The sequence below is a fragment of the Mustela lutreola genome, chromosome 7, assembly GCF_030435805.1.
Source record: "Mustela lutreola isolate mMusLut2 chromosome 7, mMusLut2.pri, whole genome shotgun sequence".
Lineage (NCBI taxonomy): Eukaryota > Metazoa > Chordata > Mammalia > Carnivora > Mustelidae > Mustela > Mustela lutreola.
Genome location: NC_081296.1, coordinates 54077171 through 54093388, shown reverse-complemented (window position 1 = coordinate 54093388; position 16218 = coordinate 54077171). Strand labels below are relative to the sequence as shown.

The 16218-nt window shown below is 42.3% G+C and overlaps 2 protein-coding genes across 7 annotated transcripts in view; one reads left to right on the top strand and one right to left on the bottom strand.

Annotated features, from left to right (window-relative positions):
* IQCH (IQ motif containing H) overlaps positions 1-15068 on the bottom strand; it is a 193532-nt gene extending 178464 nt beyond the window's left edge. For all 5 annotated transcript variants that reach the window (XM_059180893.1, XM_059180894.1, XM_059180895.1 and 2 more), the window contains exons 1-3: positions 14900-15068; positions 6459-6581; positions 4943-5037 (exon numbers count right to left, since the gene is read on the bottom strand). In XM_059180893.1, the coding sequence (XP_059036876.1) occupies positions 4943-5037; positions 6459-6581; positions 14900-14950 (269 nt within the window). In that variant the 5' untranslated portion in view covers positions 14951-15068. The remainder of the gene's footprint in view (positions 1-4942; positions 5038-6458; positions 6582-14899) is intronic.
* Positions 15069-15157: 89 nt separating this feature from the next.
* The window catches only part of AAGAB (alpha and gamma adaptin binding protein), a 49318-nt gene continuing 48257 nt past the window's right edge, over positions 15158-16218 (top strand). For both annotated transcript variants that reach the window (XM_059180901.1, XM_059180902.1), the window contains exon 1: positions 15158-15288. In XM_059180901.1, coding sequence (XP_059036884.1) covers positions 15216-15288 — 73 coding nt within the window. In that variant the 5' untranslated portion in view covers positions 15158-15215. The remainder of the gene's footprint in view (positions 15289-16218) is intronic.

The following is a 16218-nucleotide window of genomic DNA, read 5'->3' as shown; positions in this document are numbered from 1 at the left end:
CTTTGACATGGAAGTATCACCGTCAAAGTGGGATAGTAGTGGAACCTCTTTTGAAAACAATCCAAAAGCTCTTTGAGCTCTTTGGAGCAAATAGGCCACTCTTGAGAATGTCCTCGTCCTTTCTTCTGCACACCGGCTGGGGAAATCTTGCATCTGCTGGCATCCATGGTTACCCACTTTGTGTCCTTCCTGGTTTTTATTTCTACTGGACAAAATAACCAGGTTTTCCCTTCTTGCTGGAAAGAAAATCATCTTCTGTGAAAACGAGGCAGCCATGGCGTGGGAGACCGCTTGATCGCAGACAGGGCCACTGGCCTTGAGTCTGGGCCTCACCACCAACAACCAGGATGACCTGGGCTTGCTGGGATCCTTAGTATGCACATCTTCAAAAGGAAAGGATAAAAAACTTGTGCCTCATAGGGTAGCACGAAGTCCTTTGCAAACTGTTAAGTGTTAGGAAGCTATTGGCGACAATGATGAAAATCACAATAACGATGAAAATGAAGATGATGGTGATTGTATCTGGTCGGTTCTAAATTATGTTTTAAGGTATACCCAGGGACGGTCGTCCTTTGGAATGAATTCTCGTGATTTCCTGGGTTTCCATGGATGGGATGAAGCCCCAGGTGTCTGAACAGTGTTGATTCTCCATCACTCATAGCAACTGTGCTTGATGTCAAAGGAGCAACAGGGATCTGCAGTCCCTATTACGGCACCCCTCTCAGATGGAGCTGCTACTCTGGACTCCTGGGCCTCTGACACACCCTACAGCACACTCACAGTTTAAGCAGACAATGGCAGTCCCACCGGCCTGTGGGCCAGGTCCCACTTCTGGCTCATTCCTAGTGCAGAAGGTTTACTCCAACCCTTCACAGCAATGGGGTAGCTGAATTTCCAGGAACAGGCTTTTGATCATATAGAGGGAGACCCTCTACGTGGCCAAAAGAATACTGATTCCAGGGAGTTATGCTTGTCCTGGGGATTCCAAGCGCAAATTATCTGCATTAGAAATAACCAGGAGTCTTCATTAAAATACCAATTCCAGGACCATCTGGGAGCCAGCAAAAAAGGAACTTTGGAAACCAAAGTTTAAGAACCATTGTTCTAGACCTGTGGTCCCTCAAATAGGATGCCCACATCTCAGCGATCCGTAAGAGAATGCCATTGGTTATATAGGGAGAGTATAAGAACTTCTGTTTACACCAGATAAGAAATATGTAAAATAAGAAATAGAAATAAGAAATTACTTGGTGCTACTATATAATATTCAGCTTGTTCCTGGATCCCTCATGTGGTTATGTCCCCTGCGGTTCTGGAGGACTCCTGGGAGTGGAGACTCCAACAAAGGCACAAACAGCGGGGGTCTGTGTGATGTGTTTTTACAGCGTTAGAATGTTCTGGAGTTTACTTGTGGAGTGTGTGTATGGATTCTATTAATTAATTTTCAATCGAGCCTGAGAAAATGGACAGGTTCCTGCAAAATTTTTAAAACAGACTGTATTTTGAAGTCAATGAAAACGGACATCAGTGAAAAATAAGAAAATACCAGAAGAGACACTTACTCATAGCCTGAGCTTTTCTTCAGCCTACTAGAAAGCAAAAATGATGATAAACAAATTAAACTCATGAAACGTCTGCCAAATCTCCACCCCCAACCACCAACTTAAAAATTATCCAGAAGACTGACTGAACTCCAGACTCCCGTTCAACCAACATCCATGCTGAAGCCCCACAAGTGCAGAGTCTGTTTCAGGCCATGAGCTACAGCCAATATACAGCCATCACGACTGACAAGATAAAGGAACCAGAACATTATAATAAATAACCTTTTTTAGCAAAAGAAAATTTTGTGCTGTTAATAAAGTAAAATATTTTGAACTGTTTCATCTTGTCTCATTATTTAAATGGTCTTTTGTTGGTATACTTTATAATGTATTCACTCCCTAGGATAAGTATAAAATTTGTAAGTAAATACATGTGATGGACGCATGCTCCATTTTTTAAACAAGTGGCCATGTGGGATAAAAGGCCAGGTCCCGCTTGTTCCAGCTCAAGACTCTGATAAGCTAAGTCTCCTCCTCCGGCCTCCTGAGCAGTGTTGTGATAAGCAACCTGTTCCTCAGTGAGTGTCTGGGCATCAATAATGAAAAGCCACCTTCTTACTTGGGTATTCGGAGAACTTTAGTCATGGAACCTCAGAAGAAAAATACAATGAATTGGCCAGTACCACTGCCCTCAGGCATAAGAACCTGAAGGAATTCTGGGTTCTGCAAACAGTTTTGCATAGAAAACTCCCACCAGAACATAGACTCTGATGCCAAGTCTATTCATGATAGTCTCTTGGGAACCCCTGCAAGTTCAGAGTCCGGTGGGACTAACGACCCGGGAAAACTCTGGTCACAGACAACAATCCCTGATCTCCTGGCTCTGCTGTTTTCCATTTCCGTCTCCTGCTGCTGCTTCTCTTCCTCCCTGAGCTACTCCCTGTGACTCCCACTCAGACTCCCAGGACTTGCCTGCTCACTTTAAAGACCTAGTTTGGATTTTTCTCCAGTTTTCGACCTGGCTCCTATCATTTCATTTCATTTCCAAGTTGCTTGGGCTACTTCAGCAGCACACACCCACAGCCAGGACAGAAATACTCCTTGTCAGGCTTTACAAATGTGCCAGGCTCCCATCTTCCTGCCGGGAGGACCCGCGATCATACTATTGTCTTGCATAGGAGGGAAAGGATCCAAGGACTACTTCTGGGAGCCAGCTCCATAGCCCAATTAATGGTGAAGTCTTCTTTCACTCTTCCAGACCCTATAAGGGGCAAGGACAGTCCTTGGCAAGGGAGAAGAAGTGTAGAAGAAAGGCCTTTGCCGGAACCTTTCTGCTTTGTTCTCTGTGGCTGTAATTGCTACATAGTTCTCTCTTTTCAGCTATCATAACTTGGGCAGCCCAGACTCTCTGTTCTTTGTCAGGATGGAAGAACAAAGAGAAAGCCAGAGACAGGACAGAACTTCATCAGAGTTCACGACCGTCAGCCATCTCTTCTCTGGTTTGCTTTCCCAGACCTCTCAATTCTGAGGCTTTCCTGCTTGATGCTGCTTGTATGTTCAGTCTTTGGCCATAGCCCACCCCAGATTGTCGACTGCCATCTACAAAGGCCTCACACCTTGCCTGTCGGGTTCCCTTGATTTCAAACTAAGAGCCAATCAACATAAGTTGGGAAACTGACCTCCAATATTTTCTTCACCAAGAATCCCTTCCATTATTTTCCTTACAGATTCCTTGTTTTAAAAGATTATGAATATTAACCGATTTTCAGTTCTTTTTCTTTCTTTTAAAGCTTTTATTTATCAGAGAGAGAGAGCAAGCGAGCACAAGCAGGGGGAATGGCAGACAGATGCAGAGGGAGAAGCAGACTTCCTGCTGAAGAGGGAGCTCGATGTGGGGCTCGATCCCAGGACCCTGGGATCATGAACTGAGCCAAAGGCAGACGCTTAATGACTGAGCTACCCAGGTGTCCCTCCAGATCATTTTTTAATTCCCAGATTAAAAAATTAAAGATATAAATGATGAAAAACTAGACAGATGAGGGAAAGTTTGCCTCTATAGGGGATGATGGATGCCTGAGGCACTCCTTTATGTGGGGGAAAGAGGGACAGATGTCCTCATGGCTCTGCTCTCCACTACTGAATGTTGGAACTTGGTTAGGTCTATAGATTTCCATGTTTCCTTGTGTACTATTTCTGTAATGACCTCGCAATCTGATACTACTCACTTATGCTTAGTATATATTTACAATGCAAATAGGGCTATACGGTTTTTAAGCCTAGCACAACCTTACACTACATATACTCAAATTCAGGAGGTCAACTTGTAAGAGGTTCCAAAGCAAGGCAAGGCAATTTCTCTCTAACTCAAGCCTAATTTTAATAAATCATCTCTTAGGATGTATTTTTTTTAAGATTTTTTTTAAAGATTTTATTCATTTATTTATTTGACAGAGAGAAATCACAAGTAGATGGAGAGGCAGGCAGAGAGAGAGGGACGCAGGCTCCCCGCTGAGCAGAGAGCCCGACGCGGGACTCGATCCCAGGACCCTGGGATCATGACCTGAGCCGAAGGCAGCGGCTTAACCCACTGAGCCACCCAGGCGCCCCCATCTCTTAGGATGTATTACATTATGAATATTTCAAGCAAGTTTTATTATTTTTGGTTTGTTTACTCTGGATACCCAAATCATCTTTATAATAAAGCACATAAAACATGTTAAAAAGTGTAAAGAAAGTACCATATGATCTTAATAGCATAAAATGGGTTTGCATTAAAATATTTCCTTTATGACAATTATCATATGATCTCTCTGATATGAGGAAAACTTGAGAAGCAGGGCGGGGGTTGGTAGTGGGTAGAGAAGGAAAAAAATGAAACAAGATGGGATTGGGAGAGAGACAAACCATAAGAGACTCTTAATCTCACAAAACAAACTGTGGGTTGCTGGGGGGAGAGGGAGATGGGGTGGCTGGGTGATGGACAATGGGGAAGGTATGTGCTATGGTGAGTGCTGTGAAGTGTGTAAGTCTGATGATTCGCAGACCTGTACCTCTGGGACAAGTAATACATTATATATTAATAAAAATAATTTAAAAATATTTCCTTTAGGTGTTGAATTTTGGATACCTTTTACTAAAAAAAATTGTAACACCAAAACTAGGACCCTGAAGTAATTGATACGGTGTCAAGTATTAGAAGGCAAGAAGAGTAACCCGGAATAAACATCATCCAAGTTCAAATTCTGCCAATAACTTCTTATACAAAACTGCTGAAATTTGTAGCATAGATATGAACAAAGCCAAGAAGATTCTGTCTTTACCGCCACCTGACCTGAGTGGGAAAAGTTAATTTTTTTTATTGTACTTATTTAGGACTCCAAAATGGCTATTTTACTTACCACTTGGAAGCGTGAGGAGAATATAAATTATCACCATCAACAGGCGTTGTTAACACATGATGGTTTACGACATTTAAATACTTCTCGATGTGAATCTGTTATAGGAAAGTTAAAGTTTAGGCCATTATAGTGGACTTAAGATACTCAGCTAATTTACTTTATTTCATTAGGGTAATGCTTTGAATTGTGTAATTAAGTTAAAAGACACAAGATGCTATGCGTTTATTGTGTGCCTAAGGTATCATTGGGCATCTCGAGGCTAAATGACTTTATCCCAAAAAACATAATAAACAATTGAGACTCAGAGCTTGACTGACCTGTAGCACTCTTCACAAATTAAACGATGCGCAACCATCAGTAAATCACTTAGCCAGGTAAGCTTACTAGGCAGGACAGATATGGAGTAATAGGGATTTCAAGGAAGCATCTGGGGCGAGAATCTGGCCCTTAGGTAACAGATTATTCAAAATGGCCAACCCAAAGACTCCAGCTGAGTGCAGCCCTCTCACCGTCAAGTTATATAGGACAATGGTGTGCCAGTTCGATGAGGCAACAAAACACACCACATCTCTCACAGCCTGAGGAGCTGGGCTATGAAGCTCACAATGTGGGAGAGTGGAAGTCTCAGGCCAGAGCAGAGACAGTGACAGTGCAAGGTCTCAAAGATGGAGATGGTCCTTATTTGGATACATGTGCTATAGATCCTTGTTTCTTTCTTTCTTTTTTTTTTTTTTTAAGATTTATTTATTTATTTGAGAGAGTGAGTGACCAGAGGGAGACGGGTGAAGGGAGAGGGAGAGAGAGAATCCCAAGCAGACTCCCCACTGAGCATGGAGCCCAGTGCGGGGCTCGAACTCACGACCCTGAGATCATCACTGGAGCTGAAATCGAGAATCCGACACTTAACTGACTGAGCCACCCAGGTGCCCTTAGATCCTTGTTTTATAAGTGAATATTATCCTGGTCTGAAGACTGGATTCTCCTCTGCCCTTCAACCCATCTATAATGATTAAGTCCCATGTGTCCTTTATCTCGCCCTTCCAAAATTGGTACATCTCTTTAGCTTTATCTACTGGATTATATTACAAAATGACTAATCTCAAAATACGTAAGCTAGTTAGGGAAAATAAACTCTTTTTCTTTAGAATCCCGGTGGATCTGATAGCAATTCTCTGCAATGTATTGCTTTGAATCCTTTTTTGTTGGGAATATTGTTAGACTAATGGTTATTTTAAAAATTCTTAATGCTTTTTATCAAACCACATGTTAGGGGTTGTCACTGCAGAATCTTATATTCCCAACACCTTAAATTCTTTGTGGAATGTGATAGGATGAAAACTGATCAGTTAATAATCGTAACTTTAATAAAAGGGACAGAATGAGAAAGCTGCTGACCAACTGAAGCCCATCTCTGTTACAGAATTATACAGGGTCCTATGAGAACAACATTCCTTTTCTTCTGGAGGAATCTTTGTCTCCTTCCAGCACTTTGTTTACTATCTAAAGCTCTACTCACTCTTAGTCCCATTTCAGTCCTTTTGATGGCGGTTTCAAGATTCTGAATGTTTAGAGCTTCTCCTTTTTCCTCCAGTGGGAAATTTGTTAATTTCTCTTTTAACTGATAAAGGTCTTCATGGACCTGTAGGTATAAAAAATATAAAATATTGAAAGAATACATACAGAATTCACCTGAAACAGTGATTTATTTTAAGATTTGTAATTTGCTTGCATGTCTAGAGACAACCTAGATTTTAGGATGTTCATCGGAAAGGACTGTCTTCATGATTCTAAGATATTCTTTATTAGAATGTTGCATTATTATCTTTCAGATTTCAAGAAACTAAGCTTTCATACAGTTTTACTCCTTTTCCTTCCCCTCATTAGAAACAAATCCTGGGTGGCTCAGTGGGTTAAGCCTCTGCCTTTGGCTCAGGTCATGATCTCAGGATCCTGGGATCAAGCCCCGCATCGGGCTCTCTTCTCAGGAGGGAACCTGCTTCCGCCTCTCCCTGTGCCTGCCTCTCTGCCTCCTTGTGATCTCTCTCTCTCTGTCAAATAAATAATAAAATCTTAAAAAAAAAAAGAAAGAAAGAAACAAACAAACAAACAAATCCAAGAACTACAATTCAAATTGCTTCAGCTCCATAGCTGGTAAGAAGTATGAGCTGATAGGAAGTTTGCATCAAACTCGGATGTCTACTTAATGGTTAAGAGGTAAGAAAACAGGAAAGTTCTAGCAATCAGAGGTTTTAGTGAAAGCAAAGCCTTTCAGGGGTGCCTCGGTGGCTCAGTCTGTTAAACATCTGACTCTTGGTTTTGGCTCAGGTCGTGATCTCACAGTTGTGAGATCAAGTTCCCTACTGGGCTCTGTGCTCAGCATGGCATCTGCTGAAATTTCTCTCTCTTCCTCTCTCTCTGCCCCTCCCTGTGCATGCGCATACTCGCGCGCTCTCTCTCTCAAAGCAAGCAAGCAAGCAAGCAAGCAAGCAGAGCCTTTCAAAAGGGAGTTGTAAATAGGTTGACAGGGCCCTTTGGTTTTCCATTCTGGCTGGATCTTTCCCACATACTGCTCTTGAAGAAGCAGTTCTGTAGGTGTGTGGCCTTGATTCCGTTTTACGTAGTCAGAAATGGAAATGATCGGTGAAGAGAAAGCAGCGTGCATTATCACTTCAACGTTTTCCTCCAATCTGTATTCTCTTTGGAAATGATGAACGTCTCTCTAATGTCAATCACCCTCCCAGTAAATTGGGTGCTATGAGATTAGACATCACAAGATTCTCTGCATTCATATCAGAAACCAAACTTCAATAGATAAATACAGATGGCACCAATTATTGTATGGGTTGCTGCCACAAGAAAAACATTTTGTTATGCAAATTTATGAACCCAACACCTGTTTCATCAATAGTCACACCAATAACTATCTGCAGACTGGGTTGCTAAAGGCATTTTGAAACAGTTACCTTTCCTCTCTTAGCATAACTGGACACACAAACGTTGACCCGGCCTGTGTTATCGATTACTTTGGAAAATTCCCATGAAGCCAAGTATTCAAAAGATCAGAATTTGCATCTTTTCACTGATGGGCATCACAGTCTGGTAGACACATCTGGTCATTTGTGCTCTGCACAAATTGTCATGGAAAGCCTTCAGGGCTCACAGATTGAAATCAGAACACACCTACTGTTTGCTTATAGGCACTAAGGATGAAGATGTACTTCTTTCCATTGTTTGGTCCAAGTTACTGCTACAAGCTGATTTACCATCTATTGTCTAAAGGCATTTGCAAAGTACAAAGAGGTGGTTCAAGGCAAGGCCCACTTTCCAGACCCACATTTCTTGGTTCTTCCTTAGAATGCACTACATTTCCTTCTTGTAGCTCTATTATTTGTGGTATTTGTAACTTCACATATCATTCTGTATTTATGCCTGTCAACAGCTGGGGGAAGTGAAACTGTCCTGGATTATTTATCATGGAACCAAAGGGCTGCTTTCTTTATCTGCCCTGTGTGGGCAATTACACTTCTACCCAGAGTCATGAGATAGTATGTAACAAGTCTAGTACATAGTGAGGGCCCAGTAAAAGGCAAATGGACATAATTCCTTGCTCTATCGATGGTCGCATGATGTCCACACATGTCATCACATATTCTCTGATTTCTTTACCACGAAAAAAAAAAAGAGTTATTCTACCTCATTAAATTGTTGAGTAAAAATAAGGCAATATGTGTGTGTGGAACTGAATCAATGTAGGCTTTGGAACCAGGCGATATGAACTTGAATCCTATTTCCTCCTTTACAGAGCCTGACACATTTACTTAGGGTTTGAGAGACTTTGGTGCTTTCTTGAAAGGGGGCTAAACAGCTACCTGTTGGAATAGTGGCCAGAATAAAATGAGTTCAAGTGCAGAGAGAATTTCATACAGGGCCAGCCACGTAGGAGTGCACTGAACAAATGTTAATGCTCTTCCTCTGAACTGTCAAGCGCAGTGAAACTCCTTGCTCATAACTGGCACTTAATAAATGTTCATTGATTTGAATTGCTCTCTTTCTCTTCCTCAAGAGTTTTTCATTTTCTTGCCAGATATTTTCTTCTCCCCTCTGTTTGTATAGTAATTACAATAGAGACAAATACTGTAGGAAATGTGTCACCAGACTTGGGTAGGAACAAAGATAAAGTTCTAAATCTCTGTTCTTTCTTCAAGTGGATCCTGTCTACCATATTGAAATGTTACGTGTTCCCCATTATCTCTATGACTATCAAATGCATTGCTTTCCATAGATTTCCTACTTGGAGGACAGTGTGGGGACAAGGCTGCTTAATGAAAGGGCTTTGAAAGATTTAATGCAGTGAAGATTTGCTCTAGAATTTAGAAGTCTAGCCATGCAACCAGATTCCATGTTGTCAAAAGCAGTTCCATAATTGTATTTTATCCATCTCTGTTAAAGATAGAGTTTGGCTGACTCATTCTCATCACACTTTGCCCACTTGCGCGCCTTCATTTTTTTATATGCTCCTGGCAAACCAGATGGAGGAGTAGATAAGAAAGATAGCAATGATACCAAGCAGTTGATTAATTCCAATATTGCCAAAGTTGGTGTTAACATAAAACGGTTGGATTTCGGAAACAGGATTTTCAATAATAATTAAAAAGCTAATTTTGGTTGCAACTAGATTATCTTTGTTGCACAAACACTTGTTTAAGAGTTGGGTCAAGTAAGCTTTTAAAAGATGTAATAAAAAGATATCACATGATCATTAATGAAGTCGAAACAGAAAGCTTGTAAGAGTTATCAATAAAAGAAAGCACCAAGGAAACCTCCTGGACACACAACCCTACTTCTTCAACACTGTTTTACAAACAGGCCATGACCTGTTTTTCTCTCCTCTTGGGCAAGTTAATTCAGCTCTTTGCACCTTAGTTTCTTCTTCTGTAAACTGGGGCTAAATATGACACCTGCCTAGCAGAGTTACTGCAGAGTGTTTCACTGTCAATAAAGTGGACTACTGTTCCATTTATAACTGATTATCATCACTATAGTTAGAACCCCACTATTCTGATCAGTTGAGGAAAGATCCACCTGAAACCATAAAAGTTTTGAATGACAGAATTAAAAGTGAAAAAAGTTAAATAGTTAACAAAAGGCTGCCTAATAGAACTCTGTGTGGAGATAGCAATCACGTGTCCTGAATAAAAAATGAAAACTTGGGCACTGGGATGAGATCAGACAGTGGGAAAGAATATTCAATGTTTGTATGTCCTAGGAAATCCAGACATACAAAGCGCATGTTTTCATAACAAGTCACACAATGAGTTTATAATTAGAACGCTGACTATCTGTATTTAAAGATTTTTTTCTCAAGTATTTTAGATATTTTATCAAAATATTTTTTTATCAATTTGTATCACCTATTGTGCTTTCTAAATAATAGTGTGTGTTAGTGCAGCTCCCTTCAGTTTTAAAGGGGATGTACATTCCTGGAGAATGAATTAATGAGGGGATCATTATCCAGTCGTTCAGGATCAATGGACCTAATTCTGTGCTAGGTAAAATGGGATCTCCGAAAGATCCAGGTGTAGCAGGGAAACGAGGCATACCTCATTTGCCCTATGGCATCACCCATGAAGTTTTAGTTAAGAATGGAGTATGCCTGGTTAAAAAGACAGGCTAAAATTAATTTTTTCCTTATTTTCCAGTAAAAAGCAGGCTCCACTTAAAAAGACTTAGAAATGAACAGAAAACTAAGTAATATTAAAAGGCAAGAGACCAGATCTAATAACAACTCACATCTATTGAGTGTTACACATTATATGTTACCCAATATTTTAACCCTTACAAGACTCCTATGGGGGACTTCATATTATTATCTTTATTTTTACTTGAGGGAATCCAAGGTTTAAAGTGGTTAAGTGGGCGCCTGGGTGGCTCAGTGGGTTAAGCCGCTGCCTTCGGCTCAGGTCATGATCTCAGGGTCCTGGGATTGAGGCCCCCATTGGGCTCTCTGCTCAGCAGGGAGCCTGCTTCCCTTTCTCTCTCTCTGCCTGCCTCTCCATCTACTTGTGATTTCTCTCTGTCAAATAAATAAATAAAATCTTAAAAAAAAAAATAAAGTGGTTAAGTACCCTGTGCCAGGTAAGTTAGCTGGTTAATTGGTGGAACTCTTCAAATCCCGGCAGTCTGAATCCAAAGCCTTCATGCCTAACCATTAACCAGTATGTGCATAATATCTACAAATATACAAACATGTATTTATAATTATACAAAGCTAAAGGTTGGTGAAAATTCAGTGGAAAAGGCAGGATTTAGATATTGAGAGGAGCAAAAGGGCCAAGGGAAGATTTTTTTTTTAAGATTTTCTTTTTTATACTGGGTTGATAGATTGAAAATGTTTGAGGAGATCATTTGCATTTTTCTATGTATAGGGGTCTGCCCGCAATACTCATCTTTAATGTTTTTTTTTTCCATAATGTGAAATAATAATAGTCCTTATCGGATAGCTTTGTTGTAGAGGGTTAAATGCATTAAAATATGTACAACACTTAGAACTGTGCACAATACCCAGCAAATACTGTTCACTTTGATTATTGGGATTTTTCTTGGAAATTATATTACAGTTTATATTTTTATAATACTATCTAAGGTAGAAGGTCCAGAATTGGGCATGCATCACAGTTAACTGCAGGGGTACCCCCAGAACTCCTGATTTAATAGGTCTAGAATGAGGTCTGAGAATTTGTGTTTCTCACGAGTTCTCAGCCAGTGCTGAAGACACTGGTCCTGGGGCCAATCTTTGAGAATCACTGGTCTAAAAAGTTGTTTAATGTATCTGATTGAAACACAGGCCTGATATACCCATTTAAGGTGAAGCAGGTAGAGATTTGAAGTGCCTCTGTTTTCTGGCAACTTTGTGTGTGTGTGTATATATATATTCTATATATATAAATTTATGATATATTAGTATATTAGTATAATTTATATATATCAAACATATATAAATTGATAGAAACAATTTGATTGCCTAGGCTGATAATTAAGGAAGACCACTTTGTGATAAAAAGAAATTTTTGTAGCTTTGGTAAATTGGGTCAATTTAGAGTCAGAGGTAGATCTAATTCATGTTATGTATCCTACAGAACACTTAAGCCAAGAGAGGTGAAATGATTAGCCTAAACTTATCCACCTAGAAGAATGTCATTGTCAAGGTCAGTCCTCAGTATTCTGACACCCCACAAAGTGCTTCCCTCTAGAGGTACTGCTTATTGGTAGCCTGTTTGAAGGACACAAATCATCGCCCCAGGTAGAAGTGGAATCCATGCTGTCACGGATATCAGAGATGCTCCGGACTCGGTGAGAAAGTAGGGAAAAGCTTCCTTATTTCCTTGTTATGTATAGTCTCCTTATTACCAGGGAGAATGTTCTACTGAGTCCAGACAGAGACCAGCCTCAGTAATCAGGGTAACACGCAGGTTTGCTCTCTCTACACTGCCGTCCACTTTGCCCAGAATAACCCTTTTCAGCAGACAGACGTACTGAGCAACATGGATGTGACTGTTCTTAGCTCTCCTGCTGTTTTCTAATCTAATGATGACAGACACTGACCCTGTAATGTTGTATCCTAGGCTGACTAAAGAGCTATCTCTGGATCCTACTCTGAAGTGAAAAGGCTTTTGGCTTTTCAGCCGATCCCCTTTTCTACACTATTCCAAATCACAAGGGGAGACGCCCTGGGAAAAGAATTCTCCTAAGGGAAAGCGTGAAATTAGGTGAGAGAATTCTCCCTGGATTCTGTTCTCTTTTTTAGAGATGTTCCAGGTCTGGAGAAAATAAGAGAAAACTAAGGAATAACCTAATTGTTCTTACAGTCAACACAAAGTGTACCGTGGGGGAAAACTGGCTGTTTCTGGGTAGGAGTTTCTATTAGTGTTCCAATTGTTCGGAGCCTGTAAACACGGGCCCTGCATTTAGAGGGGGTATATGTAGTAAAGAATCAGCCTTTCCCAATGAGAGTTCTGACCTTTGCCCTTGGATACTGGGAGGTGATCTCTAGGGCCCTGGAGAGTCCTGCTTGATAAGTGTCTTTGCTTGGGGGCTTTGGTCACCAGATAATTTAACAATGTGATTTATGCTGGGGGCTTTGAGCTACATGGTATCTGTTCCAACCTCTAGAGGAACTGGAGTCTAAAGGCATTAGTGTGACCTCTGGGAAGGGCTCCAGAAGAAAGGTCAGAACTTGCGCAGTGTGTGATTAAGTCCCAGTAAAAACTCTGGACATCAAAGTCTTAGGCGAGCTTCCCTAATTGGCAATATTCTGGGTATATTGTTACACACCATGGCTGGGAGGACATAAAGCCATCCATGACTCTACAGGGAGAGGATGATTGGAAGCTCCATTTGGATCCCTTTTGGATGCTGCCCTATGCATGCCTTTCCTTGGCTGGCTTTAATTTGTATCCGTTTGGTGTTATAACACTGTAATTAGAAGCATAGCACTTTCCTGAATTCTGTGTTGCTCTAGAAATTAGCCAGTGTGAAGATGGTCAGGGGCCCCCAAATTTGTAGATAGCAGGCCTGAAGTGAGCTTGACTCTGGGGACTTCTGAACTTAGTCTGGAGTAGAAACGAGGGCAGTTTTGTGGGGAATGTTCCCTCAGACTTTGCAGTTTGCTAAATTCATCTAGGGTGCTAGTGGCAGATGATAACAGAATGTGAGGTAAGAAGATTTAGGTATTACTCATAATGGGGAACGCTATGAAACTGGTGAGTTTAAGGGTTTATATTTTGAAAAAGATGCATTTAAAGCAGTCTCTCCTAGATGAGAGGTAAGAGACCAACATCCTGGCAGGAAAATCCACTGCCGATCCGAGTGAGAGTCCAAATACAGTGAATTTAGGCAAATTACTTCAAGCCCTAACAAATGGAGCTAAATACCAGTTAAAAGTGATGATTTATGCAGAAATGTTTTAAAACTACCATACATAAATATGAAAGAACAAAATTTTTATGGGAAAAATATGAGTATAATTATTACAAACTGAGTTATACTGGAGAAGTTAAGACTTTTTTTTATATTTCCTCCCTTAGGTTAGAAAGAGTCATTTCCAGGAGGTGTTTTTGTTTTTGTTTTTGTTTTTTTGTGGCACATTTCTATATTCAAAACTTTATTTAACTTGCTAGGCAATCCAAGTTATCTTTAGCATATTTTTCTTTGTGTGTTCCCAAGCCAGGGGCTTTTAATTCATTTATTTATTTGAGATATAATCAACATATAACATTATATTTCAGGTATACAGCATAATCAATATTTGTATAAACAGCAAAAATGATCACCAGTTTAGTTAACATCCATAATCACAGTTATAATTTTTTTATGATGAGTATTTTTAAGATTAATTCTCTAAGCAACTTTCAAATTTAACAGTTCAGTGTTATTAACTACAGTCCCCATGTTGTTTATTACATCCCCAAGACTTATTTGCAAGGTACTTTCAGATCCAAAAAATTTAGGTGCCTAAGAAAAGTGGTTTACCTATTTCAACTTCTCTCCAGATTTCTTATCATCTCCCCAAAGTGTCTGACTTGTATTTGCCCCATATCACGGGTTCCAATTTTTCAGAACTAACATTTTTAAAAAGTGCCTCAGTGTAAGATGGATTTTCGGAAATTAAGGTTCTGGGGTGAGGTGTATGGTTTTGGAGTTTTGCCAGAGGCAGAATGGTCGAGCTTCTGGAGCGAAACGTCAGGGGAAGGTACGGGGTGGGGGGGTGGGGCGTGTTAGGCTCGCAGCGGAGGTCTAGGTGGGCATATTTGGGAGTTCTCGGAGGGGCCGTGCCCTCTGCACGCAGGAGGCAGTCTGGGGACGGTACTCCTAGAGCGTGGGCGCCAGTGGATCCGCGCGGCTGGGCCTCGCGCGGAAGTGTCTTAGCTGGGGCAGGGCCCGGAAGGGCCCGTTTCCCACCTGGATGAGGATGGTTCCGATGGGGTCGTAGTTCTCAGTCTCCTGTGCCATGGCTAGAGCGGGGGAGTACCACCTCTCCAAAGAGCTGTCTCCGAGCGCCGAAGCCCGGTGCCTGGAGCGCCCGTCCCCATGGCAACTCCACGCGCAGCCCAGCCTGTTCTACGCCGGGAGCGGAAGAGGGGGTGTGGGAGGAGTCAGAGCCGCCGGTTCCTTCCGTCGACGCGCCCTTTTCTGCGCGTCTCCCCCGCGCGCCGGCGGCCGTGGTATAGCCCAAGGCGGAAGCGGCTCTCGGACGCTACGGCTCGCGAGCGCAGCTATGGCTGCGGGCGTCCCCTGTGCGGTTGTCACCAGCTGCTCCTCCACCTTCTCCGGAGACCGGCTGGTCCAGCGTGAGTAGCGGGGCTCGTGGGCCGACGTCCAAGTCACCCCAGTTTCGGCGGGCTGCGGCCTCAGAACCGCTGTCTCCCTGTCGGCCTTTGTCGCCGCGGGCCCGGGGCTTTTCCTTCACTGCGCCGGGGCTCGCGGCTTCTCGGGTGCCGCTTCGACCCGGTGCGGGTGTCCAGGCCCCGCAGCTGCCTTCCTCTAGCTCTCACACTCATTGCTTGTCTGCCGGCCCAGCGCGCTGTTGCTTTCCTTCCGGCTTTTTCCGCAAAGTGGGACTCATCCCTGCCCCGCCCAGCCCACAGGTCGTTGCGGGCTCCTTTGAGCTGAACCGAAGGGCGCCCTGGAAATTGTACCGAGTTACTCGGGTGTAAGACGCAGAAACTGGGATGCTTGTTGCCGTCCCTGCCCCCGAGGTGGAGAGTAGGTTTCCTCTTGGCTCCCTCGCTTGATGTATATGATACAACCTTGTGTCTTCCACTGCAGTTGTTGTCTGCCGTGCCTTCCTCCTGAGGCGTAGGCTTTCGGGCAGCATTAGCTTTTGGGTGTTCCTAGGCCTAGTTTGTTGGCTTCTGGACCTTCGCTGTCAAACTAAAAAAACTCTTAAAACTTACGCGTGACCAGTGTTACAGACAGCACGGGACTGGGTCCCGGGCTCAGCTCTTTGAGTAAAGGATTCTGTGAAGTTGATTGTAACCCAAGACACCTGTTTTAAGTGCATGGCTGCGAATCAGAGCAGTGACTCTCAGCTGCGTGATAGTGAGCACACTTAACCCCCACCCTGCAGTTTTCTTATCTGTAAGATGGTGATGATGTTCACAGCCATGTGCTTAACTCAGAGGCTGGCACAGATTTGATAAATGGTAGTCATTGTTTTTAAAGCACATTATCTCTCTAACGCCCAGTGTCCTGGTCCCCTAAAAATGGGGCATATGAGC